This window comes from Spea bombifrons, chromosome 6 (genome assembly GCF_027358695.1).
Source record: "Spea bombifrons isolate aSpeBom1 chromosome 6, aSpeBom1.2.pri, whole genome shotgun sequence".
Lineage (NCBI taxonomy): Eukaryota > Metazoa > Chordata > Amphibia > Anura > Pelobatidae > Spea > Spea bombifrons.
In genome coordinates this window covers 43,931,345-43,946,589 of record NC_071092.1, presented here as the reverse complement: position 1 = coordinate 43,946,589, position 15,245 = coordinate 43,931,345, and the positions used below count along the sequence as shown (strand labels likewise).

Below are 15,245 nucleotides of genomic sequence, written 5' to 3'. Positions count from 1 at the left end.
GTAAGGCACGTTGCGGTGCGTTATGGCGTTACGTGCTTCCGCTTCCCCTCCCAATAGGCGCATTCTAAATTATAAGCGCCTCAGCGGGAGGGACTACATGTCCCAAAATGCACCACTTAATCGGTCGCCTACCAGACCAGCGTCTGGGTTTCTATAGTAACCACAGTACGCAGAAAACCCAGCGAGTGGAGACTGGCAACTGGGAACGGTAACTGGGCAATGGGTGCAGATTGAAATACCCCCTATACAGGGGCTGGCAGGTTACCCATAGCAACAGCGCAAAAGCATGAAATGTTTTTTTAATAATATTTGAATCAGGCATTGTTTCTGGTCTGCAGCAGGTCTGAGGGTTACCTTGTTACTTTTTACGTCACTCTATGTAAGGGGTGGGAGTGGGTTACGTGTTCAGCATGATGCAATATAATTCAGATTTGATTATTTATAATCATACTTGGAGACTTTCTTAATGAGCCAACTCTGAGATTCTTTAAATATTAACCCTTTCTTGCATATTCTGTGTAGTGACTCTCCAAATGTGTTAGCCAAACTTAATTGAGTCACCTGTATTCAAGCAGGAGTATCGACCATGACATACTGATAGAAAAGGGCACCAATCAGATCAATGCAAGGTATGAAGGAGTCAGCTCCAGATTTTGCCCCTTTACCCTGAGATTGAACTGGCAGGTTGTGGTAATAATGTATAATATATTCGAAATATTTTTTATTTAAAAAACAAATGTCACTGCCGTACCGTATAACCGCTGTGGGAAATAAATGCTACAATAAACATTACTGGCATTAATTATAGGGATCGAGCAGGGCCACAATATTAACAGGGGGGTGTTCTGCTATAGAACCTTCACGAAAGCTTTGCTTTGGAAAAAACACAAAATTCAACACTAACTTAATAATTCGTCAAGGCCGTATCCCAACAGACAGAAGGGAGGACATATTGCCCACTGACATGTAAGCATTACGTTTTTTGTCAGGCTTGGACTGGCCATCTGGCACATGGGGCAAATTCCCAGCGGGCCGCTGGCTGACAGCGCCACAAGCTCACCTGATGTGCCGCTCTAGCGACTATAAAAATACGTAACTTGTATATCCCACCACCAGTTGCCCCTATGTCATCAGGTGGCCGCTGGCCTTAAAGTGCCGGCGCCGCCTCAACATCTCCAGTCCGGCCCTGGTTATTTTCCACCCAGTGCATTTCTTTCCTACAGGATGATGCCACCTTTTATAAAGCGAAGCTTGCGGGGTTAATGTTGGCTGTAAGGACGGGGTAAATTTGTTGACTTGTTAATGTATGCAGCTTTCAGGGTAAATTCCAAGCCCATTTAATACGTTTACCTTTCTTGGTTTTGTTTTTCAGAGATTGCCAGCCTGATTGCCCACCATGTCGGTGATTGTAGCCCAGTCACATTATATCTTTGGCCTCCGGGCTACTGTTGTTAATAATGTTTTTTTCTTCGATGAACAAACCATAATATTCCCGTCTGGCAACAACTGCATCAAGTACAACGTAGATCAAAAATGGCAGAAATTTATACCAGGTATATATATAAATATTTTAAATTAATGCTTAAATAATCTCATTTTAATGTTAAATTATTTTCTTTTTGAGAAATTGCTAATTATTGCATTTTTTTTACAGAGATGTTTACATTTCATTAGTTTCATTAACCCAATATTCTTAGAAATTCAAGATATTTGAATATTACTCTTTCAGCCGTGATCTCTAACTACATTTTGGACTGAAATACTGTGAATTTCACTGTATATGCTATCGATTCCATTCACAGGGTCGGAGAAGAGTTTGGGGATGCAGGCTCTGGCCATCAGCCCAAATCGTCGTTACCTTGCGGTGTCTGAAAAGGGTCCAGAAAAAGCCACGATTACGATCTACGAGCTGGCCTCGGTCCCCTTTAAAAAACGCAAAGTGCTGAGTGCTCCTGACCTCACTGCCCACGAGTTTGTTAGTATTGCCTTCTCTCCAGACTCCAAGTACTTGGTGGCCCAGTCGGGCGCTCCAGAGTGGACTATGATCTTCTGGATGTGGGAAAAGCAGAAAGTGATGGCAGCTGTGAAAACCGATAGCCTGAATAACCCCATTTACCAGGTAAAGAATTTTTTGGAACTCAGATGAGGGTTCCATGGCACGTCACCTTCTGTGGACTGTGACTCTCTGGATGATAAACATGTAATCAGTTGTAGTGAACTGAAGTGTCCATATGAAGGTGGGTAAGGAATAAAATAGTCACTTTTGGCAAATCCTTTATATAAACAACCGTTAAAAAGTTTGATGTGGCTTAGACATTTCCTTGTTTTTGAAAGAAAAAACAGATTTTGTCCATTAAAATAACATGAAATCCAGCACAGACAGGGTTAATGTTGTAAATGACTATTGCAGCTGGAATCGGCTGATTTTTAATGAAATATCTACATTGGCATACAGAGGCCCTTTATCACTCCCATCATTCCTTTAACACTCCCATCACTCCTTTATTACTCCCATCACTCCTGTGTTCCAATCACTCCTTTATCGCTCCCATCACTCCTTTGTTCCAATCACTCCTTTATCACTCCCATCACTCCTGTGTTCCAATCACTCCTTTATCACTCCCATCACTCCTTTGTTCCAATCACTCCTTTATCACTCCCATCACTCCTGTGTTCCAAAGGTCCTTTATCACTTCCATCACTCCTCTGTTCCAATGGCCCTTTATCACTCCCATCACTCCTGTGTTCCAATCACTCCTTTATCACTCCCATCACTCCTGTGTTCCAATGGCACGTTGTGTTCGCTAATACAAGTTTAGGTTGAAAAGGCTAATTGATTGTTGGAAAACCCTTTTGCAATTACGTTATAGCCAGATATTTCAGCTCAGTGACCCCAAACTTTTGAGCGGTAGTGTGTATATTGCACTTTATATGGAGAAGCATTTCTTCATTTCATTGTGGCTGGTAACCATTCAACAGATCCACAAAGAGGAGCCAAATAAATTCTATTTTAAACACATTAAAATGAACGATCAAAACAGGCTGACTGTAAGTGGGAGGAATCGTTGCATCGCTCGCTGCATCATAAGTCAAATATCCCTTTAAAACAGCGTGTTTGGCACAGAAGGAAACCCATCCCGAATTTGGTAAAAGACGCTCAAAGTAAATCCTATTATTTACATGCAGAATTCTACAACAGTATACCACAGCACGGTGCATATTTACACGTTTATGTGTGTTTTCTGCATGTCTCATACAAAAATGGCTAGTATGAAATGTCAAATAGAGATCTTACATTGAGATAAACTTGTTGATGTGCAGTGGCACAAATACTTACATTTCCTATGCATTCTTATCCTTCAGGTGAGCTTTAACCCTCAGGATAACACAATAATTTGCGCCACGGGCCGTGGGGTCTTCAAGCTCTTTCACTACATTGAAGGTAACTTGAAGCAGACTAACTTCCAGAAAGTGGATTCTCACAATTTCCTGTGCCACGCGTGGCTCTCGGAGAACCGAGTCATCTGTGGCACGGACACGGGCAAACTGTGCCTCTGGGAATCAGGAGACCTCCGATGGGAGCACAGCATCAACGGCAAAGCTGTGGCCAAGGAGATGGAGAAGTCATCTGAGAACGAGCGGTAAGTACTCCGTATTTTAGTCTGCCAGGTGAAAAATAGCGTGCAAGCGACAATGTAATTATATTAATGCCAATATATACTATAGCATAAAAAGGCACATCACTAATCCTAAAATAAATTATATATATATATATATAAATTATATATTAGATTTATTTTCACGTTCATCCCAATATTTGACACAAGTAAAAGCACATCAAAAGAGACATCAGCAAACATACAACTGGCTGTAGCCACAAGCTGTAATGAGCTTCTGCTGTGGCAAGAATCTGTGTTGAGGTCAATAAGACATTTTCATTTGATTTTATTAGACTTGCAGAGGTTTTATACATGGAATCGGCGCATGCTGGACTATGACATACGCTCAGTGAATGCGTACGCACATTTTAACAGTTATCTCTCATATTTTGGGTTTGTGCCTCTGAGATTTAAATTGCTTACTAGTGTGTATGGCATTAGTGCGCCATCTTTTTTCAAAGCTGCTTATTGTATTTGAGAACTAGTTTATTATAAGATCGATTGGCTTCGATGTATTTTTTAGGTTATCTGTGGATTTCTCACCGATCTGTAACCTTTCCTCCTGCTTCTAGTTCCCTTTCTACTCTGGGTGCTAGCCAGCCTTCTGTCCGCATCAATGCCATACTGGCTTACTCCAAAGGTTTCCTGTGCTCTGCTGGGCCGGGCAGGGTTTGCATGTTTGAGAAGGTAGAAGACAAAGAACTTTACAAAAGAAACCGTGATATTAAAGTAAGTGACCTGATGGGGAGGGAAATGCGGGAATCGCGTAATGTGAAAAATACGACGTGTTGCGCAGGAAAAAGAAATATGAAGAATATGAATATGGCGTTCTATAGATTCTCAAAGTCCGTGTCTTTGCTAGATTCCGCAGGATGAACACAGCAACGACCCCAGCCAGTCAGAACTACAGGAGATCACGTGCATGAGTCTAAGCCCCTCGGAGGAAACTGTGCTGATCAGTACTAATAAAAGCCAACTCTACACCATTGCCCTGTCGTCAGCCGAAATCAGCAAGGTGAGCTTCACAGTCCAATGTTCTTTGGTAATCATAAGGGGTTTATCGAGGGGTTTGCAGGAGATCACCAACTTCATAACGCATTTGTTTCTCATTATGCATTTATGAAGGGCCGGTGTGTTATATAAGTCAGGCTAAGCTGGCCCTAATTAAAGAGACACTCCAGCCACCAAATGAACTTTAATGCATGTGATAACTGAGTGGTCCCTTTACATTTGTTGTGATGTTTCCCATTGAGAAGGCGTACAGGAATTCTTCTTCTTCTTTCCTCAACCCAAGCTGGTTACTATGCCGGAGATAAGTTAGGCTGATCACTTCTCCTGCCACGTGATATATTTACTGCCGGTCATCTCCAACGCTGGCTCAGTGAGCATTCTGGAGAGGTCTATCGAGTAAGCGACTAATCGGCAGACTCATGATGAAATGAAGAATGCTATCTGTCCCCATTTGCAGTTTTGTTCTTATGTTTTTGGTTTTTTTTTTATTTTGGATTCCTGGACACCTTCCTTAAATGCCCTATACTATCTTATTGACCTTTTCCTATCTACATGTTTATTTATGTTTAATTATTCCTCATAGGGGGAGGATGACGTGCATTTCGAGTATTTGACAGAGCAGTGGCACTCGGCCCCCATCACAGGGCTGAGTATCTGCATCCGCAAACCGCTCATCGCCACCTGTTCCCTGGACCACTCCGTTCGCATCTGGAATTACGAAAACAAGTAGGCGCTTTATTTATTGAACTCTTAACTAGTTTACGTCTGATATAAAATAATTTTCTAAAATGTGTTCATTTACTCGTTCCACCCCGGTAATAAAAATACAAAATCTGTGAACCTTAATGACAATAAATGTAATAAACAATAATACCGATCTTTTAGAGCAGGATGCAAAGGCAGGGTGACCGGGCTGGAAAAGACCTAGAACTCCATATTTTCAGGGAAGCAGAGGGGAGGAGCCTGACAGTTCCACCCATTCCTGGTTATGACACCCGCAAACTCCACCCATTTAACCATATGCCCCTTCTGTAATGCTTTTTTAAATATGTTTAGGGGTAGGGCTAGTCCACAACAGACTTGAGTGGATGGGGAAAAAAAGGAAAGTGGGTGGGGAGTGGGCGTGACTAAACAGGAAAAAAAAAGATGACCCGGAGACCCGGGGAAGTAGAGTTATACCTGGAGACTCCGGGTCAAACCTGAGGAGTTCCCAGGTATGCTTAATAAATAATACAATGTGTTACTTAAATCTCAGTCTTATGGATAATGAAGGCTGCATTCATACTGTTTATAACAGATGGTATAAGGTGCATTTTGTTATCATATCCCTCTCTGTAACCTAAGCTCCCTGGAACTGTATAAGGAGTACCAAGAGGAAGCATACAGCGTCTCCCTGCACCCCTCCGGTCTGTACGCTTTGGTGGGATTCTCAGACAAATTACGGTTAATGAACTTGCTGATCGATGATATCCGGCCATTTAAAGAATTCACCGTTCGTGGTTGTCGAGAGGTAATTTCAGTTTTCTGTTCAGCATTCGTAGATGTGTAACATTTAAAGTAGAATACAAAAACCAGCAGGCATCGCCGCTGTGTAGAAAAGAAGTTCTATTCAAGTCTTTGCATCTCAGTCGGATCTCATGTTTCTCTTACAGTGTGCATTTAGCCACGGGGGGCATCTCTTTGCTGCCGTGAATGGCAACGTGATCCACATTTACTCCACAACAACGTTTGAAAACGTCACTAACCTTAAAGGCCACAATGGAAAGGTAAACGTCGGTCAGGATCTCTAGAATCTCGACATTAATGCATACACCTGAGAATGTGTAGAAAAACTGATCATGGTACAAGGTTTAAAAAGTGGCCTTATTGCCATAGCAACCAGTGGAACGATCTAATAATCACAACTATTTGGTTGCTATGGCAATAAAACGCTTTTTCAAATCAATTTTTATACGCCTTTAAGTTTATTCTAAAGCTAAAGGGTAACGGGTTTAGACATTATGCAAGACAGTTTTACTTTAATGAAAGGGAGGTAGAGAAGTGGAACATCCTCCCATATTTCTGTTTAAGTCTGGTTGGAACCTTATGTCTGGGCTGTCGTTCTAGGTGCGTTCCATCGCCTGGAGTACAGATGATAGTAAACTCGTGTCTTGTGGCCTTGACGGAGCCGTGTACGAGTGGAACTCGCTTTTGGGTAAGCGCGAGTCTGAATGCGTGCTGAAGTCCTGCAGTTATAACAGTGTGGCCCTGGCACCGGATTCCAAAACCATTTTTGCTGTTGGATCCGATCAGAGTCTGAAAGAGATCAGCGACGGCCAGGTAAGTTTACACGCTGCTAGCCACCGGGGTACCAGGAGCGGCAAGGGAGAGGGGCTTAGCGGCTCGGCAGAGAGTTTATCACGGAATCCCTCTGCAGGTACATGGACCTCTGTTTGCAAGTCCTAGACTGAAATAAACGTAAGGTATTCCTACGTGGAAAACACATTTAAAAAGTAATATTTGTAGAGAAGGAATAGGTCTAGTTGAACCAAATGTTTCTGAACTGGCATTAAAGTACTGAAATCTATGCACTGAGCCCCAATTATATCTCTGGCAGTTTGTGCGTGAAGTTCCATCGTTGGATGTGACGTACACAGCAGTAGCCATCTCCCACTCGGGGCGAATGCTTTTCACCGGCACATCTAATGGGAGTATCCGGTCCATGAAGTACCCACTTCCCCTGGCGAGCAAGGAGTTCAATGAATATCAAGGCCATGCTGGCCCGGTTACGAGGGTAAGAATAAGCATGAAAAACTAACCAGCTAACCAGTATGGGCGTCTGAGTAAATTAATGGTTTGCATAAGATTAGGCTGTACCTGAAGCAGGGGATTGTTTAAATGCTGAAACCCAGCCAGTATATGCATAGTTGGCTGAGAATCATGTAGGTAACTTAGTTGGAGATGTACCCCGTTGTTACCCTTATTCTCGTGGCAAATATTTACATTAATGCCCAGCCTGATACAGGCAATGAAGATCTGCGACTATAAATACATAATAATACTGATCAGCCTAAGGTTTCACTTAAATAAATATAGATGTTTAGGTGTTAAAATGTTTTCTTTTTCCAAAGTTTGTGTATCACTAGCTATTAACCCTTCCCTCGCAGCTGGTGGTGACTCCTGATGACCAGTATCTCCTGTCCATCTCTGAGGACGGATGCCTGATGCTATGGAAAATTTCGGACAAGGAAGGCCGTGGGTTGAAACGAGACAAAGAAGTTAGCTATGCGGAGGAGGTGCTGATTACCAGGTCCGACCTGGAAGAGAAGGTGAGAACTAATTTCTAGAATTTTGTGAGAGTCAGCTTGTTTTTCATTATTTTGAAGATTAAATTCAGAACATTGTGTTGAATAATTAAATAATCTCCTAACGTTATCATAACCCACCATATGAACCCAACATATATAGAACTCCAGCGACAAGTATCCAATCAGAAAAAATCTGATTTATGGGAGAAATGGCAAGCTCACCAAGTTACAAATATTGAGTGATTTCAGATTTCAATGTACTGAAATGTTACCGATCAGTGTTTTTATTTTTTATTATTATACTTTTGGTGCTGGTCTCACTTTTTGTATATTATGTTTTTTTTGGTTTTTTTTTAATAATGATTACCGAGTGCCACCTAGTGGTTTCCAGGCATATTTTCCTACATCAAATTTAAAGTGATATAAGAAAAAATAATGGGGTGTTCTCCATAAATAGTTTTATATTTGTTGGTAGAAATTAGATAAATTGATATAGCTGTAATAGCCCGAGTTGTTGGGCCAACACAGAAAAAAAGTGTAACGTTACATAAGCTTCCAAAAACCTATATGTATAAATATATATATATATATATATATATAGATAGATATATAGATAGATATATCTATCTATATATCTATATCTATATCTATAGATATATAGGACGTTAAAGGAAGGTGTCCATGAATCCAAAATAAAAAAATAAAAAAAACCCGGCACAAGTTATCCACTTTGACCAACCTCAGGGTGATTGGGCAGATTCCCGGGGTCTGGAGCTGACTCCTTCTCCTCTGATTAACTAATAGTGGAGCCCCAGTATTTTATACTTTTATGATTTATGTCCAAGATGTTTCATTTATTTTGTTTATCTCGCTTACTCTAGAACCAGGTGATGTTGGAGCTAAAGACCCGAGTAGAAGAGCTGAAAATGGAGAACGAGTATCAGCTTCGACTGAAAGACATGAACTACAACGAGAAACTGAAGGAACTCACTGAGAAGTTCATCCAGGAGATGGAGGTGTTAAAGACTACGAACCAGGTATGCTTTGTTGACCGAGACACATATACCCACCTAATGTGCGATTAGACGAGGGCAGAACAGCATTTAGTTATGCAAGCTTTTCCATTATCGAGCTAAAACATTCATGAGCTAAAATACCCCCTCTACATTTTAAAGGTGCGGTTCCACTTAAAAAAATATATCAATCTCTAGTATGCTAAGTACCTGTCTGTCAATGTATTGTCTCATTAATAACAAAATAATACAGAAACTTTTAAGAAGCAGTTTCAGTTCCTATGGCAACAATCAATAAGAGCATTCCCAGCAACAAAAAAAAAAACTAATGAAGCAACATTTTACATGATTTCCTAGAAGGATCTGTTCATTGAAGGTCTGAAGAGTAGGTGGGACAGCCTCTTTAAGTCTCTAAAACAAATTTAGGATTAACGGATTTGTCAGAGGATTAAAGAGCTGTTTTAACAGATTCATGTTTTTGGTTTATTGGTTTTCAACATACCTGGGAATCCTTGGGTTTTATGGGGTTTCATTGCCATCTTAGGTCCGCTGTGTGAATGATGATATAGTCAGGGTCATGCAGACAGTTTATGGTACTGATAAGATGAAGCAAGTGAATAAACTTTACATTCTGCGTGGATTGTATGTATTCGTGAATCAACTCTCATTACACCCGTTACTCTCTCCACCCTCTCAGATGCTGAAGGCTGATGCAGAAAAACAGGAGTTGAGGCATCAGGATGAGACGAGTGAATTAATAGAAAAACAGTCGAGAGAAATGCAGGATCTGGGTACCGTACACTTAATACAACACATACACACTTTATATTTTACCGGATAACCTGTATCTGGTTAGAATTGGTTCCAGATAATGTTGTGCAGTCCCCTAACAGAAATACATGATTAATTAATTCCAATTTCGTTTCAATTATTGGATCTCAAATTTTATGTTGTTATTAATGCTTACTTAGTAGGCATCAAGCCTTTTCTTTCTGTAGTAAACTGTGTCCTAACCAGGCTTGCAGTCAAAGCAAGGAATATGGGCCACACGAGTGCGATGATGTTGATAAGGAGAATAAAGAATAATTTAAGACAACTCAAAGTATAGGATATTTCATGTTGGTTTATTACTGGAGTGCTACATAAGAAAGTGCTATTTTAGCTTGATGTATTTATGAAGTTGTAAAGTTGGGTGGGAGTTCCAGACATTGACAAAGCAGAATACGTTAAAGAAACAGGTAGAGAATTTTGAATGTAATGCACTGCTTTATAAGAGATTATAACTGTATTATTCCCCCAAATTAGAAACGGCCAATAACCAAAAGCTTTTGCTGGAGTATGAGAAGTACCAGGAGCTCCACGTGAAATCCCAGCGCATGCAGGAGGAGTATGAAAGGCAGCTGCATGATCTGGAGGAGAGTAAAACTCAGGCACTCGAGGAACTGACCGAGTACTATGAAGCCAAACTGCAGGAGAAGACATCCCAGCTCCAGCTGGTAAGAGTCCCTCACATGCTTCATCCCTATCCAGATCCGAGCTGACAGACCCCGACGGCTGTCTTATCAACGTTTGTATTTTCTGTAGCATGGAAGATTAAAGTAGAAAGTCCTTGGGAAAATGTAAGTTTTTAAACAGTATACAGTGTAACGCTGGCTTGTTGCCTCACCGTACATGTACCGTGAATCCTGGAACCAGATCCCAGCCTCTTGCCGTGATGGACGGACCTGCTCGTACCTTTCCAGTTGTGTTATGTATATATATATATTAATATATCACTGAAAGATTTATCTGCCTGCTTTCAGCACATATCTGTCATAAATGTGATGAGCTGAGGGACATCTGCCTTGTGTTCTTTCTGAAAAGAACAAGTATATTTTAACAATGTTTTACTCGTATAACCTGTTCCAAAGACATTCTCTATGCCGTATGTGCATGTTCTAAATGAATATACTATTCTCATTCACTGATATCCAGTTTATGCAGACACAGTGCTGGTGGCAACGGACGATTCTCCACCTGCGGGGGTGTCTTGGGGTTCCCCGGACAGGCCCAGCGTTAATGTAACTTGAGGTCAGTTTGTCTACCCCCCGGAAAACACTTTCTTCAGCTTGGCATTTTTCTCTCAGACCCAGGATGAAGCCCGTCAACACCTCAGGGAGTTTGAGGAAACCAAAAAACAAATAGAGGAAGATGGAGACCGAGAGATTCAAGACATGAAGATTAAATACGAACGACGTCTGAGAGAGGAGAAAGAGGCTTCACTTCGTCTAAAGGGAGAAAGTGGCATCATGAGAAAGAAGGTTGCTTAAACTCCAAAATGTTCTATTCTCTTAACTCTTCAACTGTCTACACATTCCATTTCTCATTTTTCTACATACTGTTGTTTTAATGGTGTTCTTTTATTCTGCTCCTGCCAAACCACTGTCGTATCGTCTTTATCTTCTCTGTGGATGCCAACTTTCATCTTAGTGTCTTCTTGGCCCACTATAGAAGAATTGGTGGTCATCTATTGTTATAGTCCTACAGATGGTACTGACATGCTTGAAGCTCTTTCTCTTTTCCCATACATTGGCAGGGATTACCAATAGATTGTACGGATCAAACTGTAATAGTACATCTGGTACCTCTTGTACTGATGGCACTATATAAATAAATATCATGTAATGCTCATTGCATTCCCTTTTGCAGTTCTCCAGCCTGCAGAAGGATATAGAAGAACGTACCGCTGACATTGAGAGGATGAAGATGGAGCAGCAGAAGCTACAAGGTGTAATCAAATCTCTGGAGAAGGACATTCAAGGACTGAAGAGAGAGATTCAGGAGAGGGATGAAACTATACAGGACAAGGTGAGAGGCAATGGCTCGCCTTGACATATAGTCTCATTTTACACAGTTACGCACTCATCTGTCTGGTTACGTTTATGCAGTGGCATATACTGGCCCAGGCTGATTAAGCATGGGGTGGATCCAGGGGCAGACCTTCTATCATATCCCAGCCCTTTCTGTTAGTAAATGCACTGTCCCAAAAATAACATGACGACTAATACAGGGAGCAGCAAGGGGGATTGTACTAAAGCAATTACATTTTTTCCCCCAAACTCATCACAACTTATTTTGTTCACTTATGACACAGGAGAAGAGGATATACGACCTGAAGAAAAAGAACCAGGAACTGGAGAAATTCAAGTTTGTGCTGGATTATAAAATTAAAGAGTTGAAGAAGCAAATTGAGCCACGAGAAAACGAGATTAAAGAGATGAAAGAGCAGATCCAGGAGGTGAGAGTCCTGTCCCATCTAGGATGGGAGTTATTATTATTATGTATTGTTTTATATAGCGCCATCATATTCCGTAGCGCTGTGCAATGGGTAGATAGGACGTAATAAGTAGTATGTAACATGTGAGGAGGGCCATGCTCAAACGAGCAATCTATAGAAACAGCTGCCAGTTCTGGCCCTAAAGATAATCCAGTAGGGTACTCCTCATACTCCTCAGTACTGTTGGTGCTTACCCGTCTCTCAGTAAATAAACTGTTTGTTCCATATACTAAGTATTTCACATTTATCTCTAATTTGGATTGTCTGTCCCCAGATGGAGGCTGAGTTGGAGCGTTTCCACAAGCAGAACACCCAGCTGGATTTGAACATAACCGAACTGAAACAGAAGCTGAAAGCAACAGATCGTGAGATGCACAAAGAGAGACAGAAGGTAGGATGGGAGAATAGAAGAAAGGAGTTACTCTGGAGTTACTAGTAAACTATTAGTGAGTTTATGCCAGCGTGGAAGGAAAATGGAAATCGTCAGAAAAAGAGATCTTAAGAATGTTCTCTGCTCAAACCGTCTATTATTTGTTATCTTGAGTGTCTGATCCCTGTTCCTTTTGGTTTGGTTTACCCAAAAGGACCCAGTTATTTTAGTCTAACAACCCACCCAGTGGCTTCCTGTTAGATCACCAACATTTATTTTGTTTTGACCGAGAAAACCAAGACCTGGATGTCAATATTTGACAAGCCGTCTTTCAAAGGCTGCACTTGGCGAGCCATTGTCCTTATTGTTTGTCTTACGTACAAAGGCTTTCAGTTTGCTTCACCTGCCTTTACCGAGCACACTTTGCAGTTCTCTTTTACCTCTCTTTTATTTTTTTCCCACATAAAAATAATGATCATGATCAGAAGATTTCTCTTTCTTCTACCTTTTTTTGTGAAATATTTCCCATGATCTGTCTCCCCCTGCAGGTTCGGGATGTCGAAGCTGTTGTTAAGCGGATAAAGACAGATATTCATAACTGCGTTGGGTTCATTCAAGAACCCAAGAAACTCAAAGACAGTATAAGGGATCTGTATTCAAAATACGTGCAAGACAGTGACGTGGTGAGTGGTTATTCGGGGCGGAAGACTAAGCGGTAATGGGAGAAAATTTTACCTTACAGAAGGAGTAGTAGATACTTGGAATAGGCTTCCATTGGAAGTAACACAGGCAAACCTATTAAAGGAATCAAAGAAAGCTTGGGATGTGCATAAAGCTTAAAGAAGAAGTCAAAAGTGATTTATAAAGGGCAGACTAGATAAGTCAATCTATGTACACAGATAATTATCAGTGTCTTTATTTGGGGCAGGATCCTCTTTCTGGATCAAACTCTCTTAAGGTTTTATTAAATTGTGTCCCTCCTGCCCATCCGACTTTTCAGGCTGAAATTGTTGGTGTGGACGCAGACATCCAGCGGGAATACGCCAAGCAGAGAGAGCACCTGGAGCGCAGCCTGAACACCTTACAGAAGAAACTAGCGAAGGACTCCGAGATCCACCGCGCTGACACCGTCAGGGTCATGCAGGTATTAATTCTGTCTTATTAGTAAGACATAATAAGCGGCCACATAAAATTCAGACTGTTCACCCAAAGCAAATCAATGTATACTCACTGAAAAGTGAGTGCTAACTGCACACACACACACTGAGGTCTATTCACTAAAGGACAGCAGTGTTTCATCTACTATCCATTATGAAAGGCCATCCCCAGTGAGCTTCTGCTGCAGAAAGTGCTTGTCTGGCCCCATATAATGTATAATCAAATGAGAAATTCTCCAAAGTCTCCTCACCCATTGAGTTATGCATAATACAGGGCCAGCCCCACTATTCTAGTTGGCCCTTGGTAATGAATAGTGAAGTGAGAGGGTTGAAAACCATAACTCTCTTTCAAACTCTCCTACCAACCATTACTTTAGTGAATAGACCCCATTTATTGAGAGTTTTTTCTAATCACGGCACAGCACTGATTCCAAGTCTAAGCCTCTGTATGTCTAATTAGTTCAAAGCAAACCTCCAGTGAGAAAAAACTATTTACAAATGAAGTTCAATAAATAAATAAATATTATTATTATTAATTATTATTTAAAATAATAACAATAATTATAATAAATAAGCCATAAAAAATGTTTATTCTTGCTATAACCATATGAAATTATGAAAACGTAACGGGATCTCTCAGCTATCATAGGTATATATTCTTAATTGTAAGGGCTTCCAATCAAAATAGATGTTTTCAGCCTGGACTGCAGGGTATTTAAACGTTCACTATCCATGTTTATTTCATGGTTTATACCGTGCATGTAAGCGGACGCGTTTTATTTCAGGAAAACGTGACTCTGATCAAGGAAATCAATGAATTACGCCGGGAGCTGAAAGTCAGCCGCAACAAGGTTCATGATCTGGAAGCAGCCCTGGGGTTATCCCGGAAGAACAGAAAGACAAGCCTTGCGGACTCCAGAGGTAAAAAGCCTTCCCTCGCGGCAGACGCCATTTTTCCACGTGAACCACCTGTTCATTTTCACTGCAAAAAAACAAACTGCCGTGTGAACCAAACTCCCTGAAAATGATCCGTGCATTTGTCTGTTTCTTATGATCCTGTTATATCCACGGTGTTCTGATACCTTCGTGGACTGCCTCTTAAATCCCTCTTGCTCTGACGCACGCGAAACCCCTTTCATCTCCATTGTACTCCATCTCAGTTTGGAATCTCTTCTTTTCCAACAGCCTTCTCGGCGGACAGCCAGCGATCGCCGCAGATTTTACGGCTAAACATAGAGGAGGAGACGGCCAGGATCGCTGAAATGCAGAAACTGGAAATTAAACGTTTACGAGATTTGATCCAATCGCAGGAACACGCGCAAGTCACCAGACCGCTTTCTGTGGGCAAATTACCTGCCCTGACTACATGATTTTGGCATCACACACAGAGGCTGATCTGCCAGCAAGCAATAAAGTCCACGTCTGTCTTAAA

The 15,245-nt window shown here is 41.2% G+C and overlaps 1 protein-coding gene across 1 annotated transcript; it reads left to right on the top strand.

Annotated features, from left to right (window-relative positions):
* Positions 1 to 115: 115 nt before the first annotated feature.
* On the top strand, positions 116 to 15,245 carry CFAP57 (cilia and flagella associated protein 57). The gene is made up of 23 exons (XM_053469116.1): positions 116 to 208; positions 1,373 to 1,553; positions 1,803 to 2,119; positions 3,364 to 3,641; positions 4,232 to 4,388; positions 4,522 to 4,674; positions 5,254 to 5,396; positions 6,015 to 6,180; positions 6,323 to 6,436; positions 6,777 to 6,989; positions 7,267 to 7,443; positions 7,817 to 7,978; positions 8,839 to 8,994; positions 9,668 to 9,761; positions 10,276 to 10,466; positions 11,097 to 11,270; positions 11,659 to 11,817; positions 12,104 to 12,247; positions 12,561 to 12,677; positions 13,205 to 13,339; positions 13,657 to 13,800; positions 14,599 to 14,734; positions 14,999 to 15,245. The coding sequence occupies exons 2-23, from the start codon at positions 1,397 to 1,399 to the stop codon at positions 15,181 to 15,183; spliced, it is 3,672 nt and encodes a 1,223-aa protein (XP_053325091.1). The 5' UTR covers positions 116 to 208; positions 1,373 to 1,396; the 3' UTR covers positions 15,184 to 15,245.

Coding starts and splice junctions, on each gene's coding strand:
- CFAP57 (XM_053469116.1), top strand. CDS start 1,397: ATGTCGGTGATTGTAGCCCAGTCACATTATATCTTTGGCCTCCGGGCT. Junction 11,818..12,103: donor ATGAAACTATACAGGACAAG/GTGAGAGGCAAT, acceptor CTTATGACACAG/GAGAAGAGGATATACGACCT. Junction 13,340..13,656: donor ACGTGCAAGACAGTGACGTG/GTGAGTGGTTAT, acceptor CCGACTTTTCAG/GCTGAAATTGTTGGTGTGGA.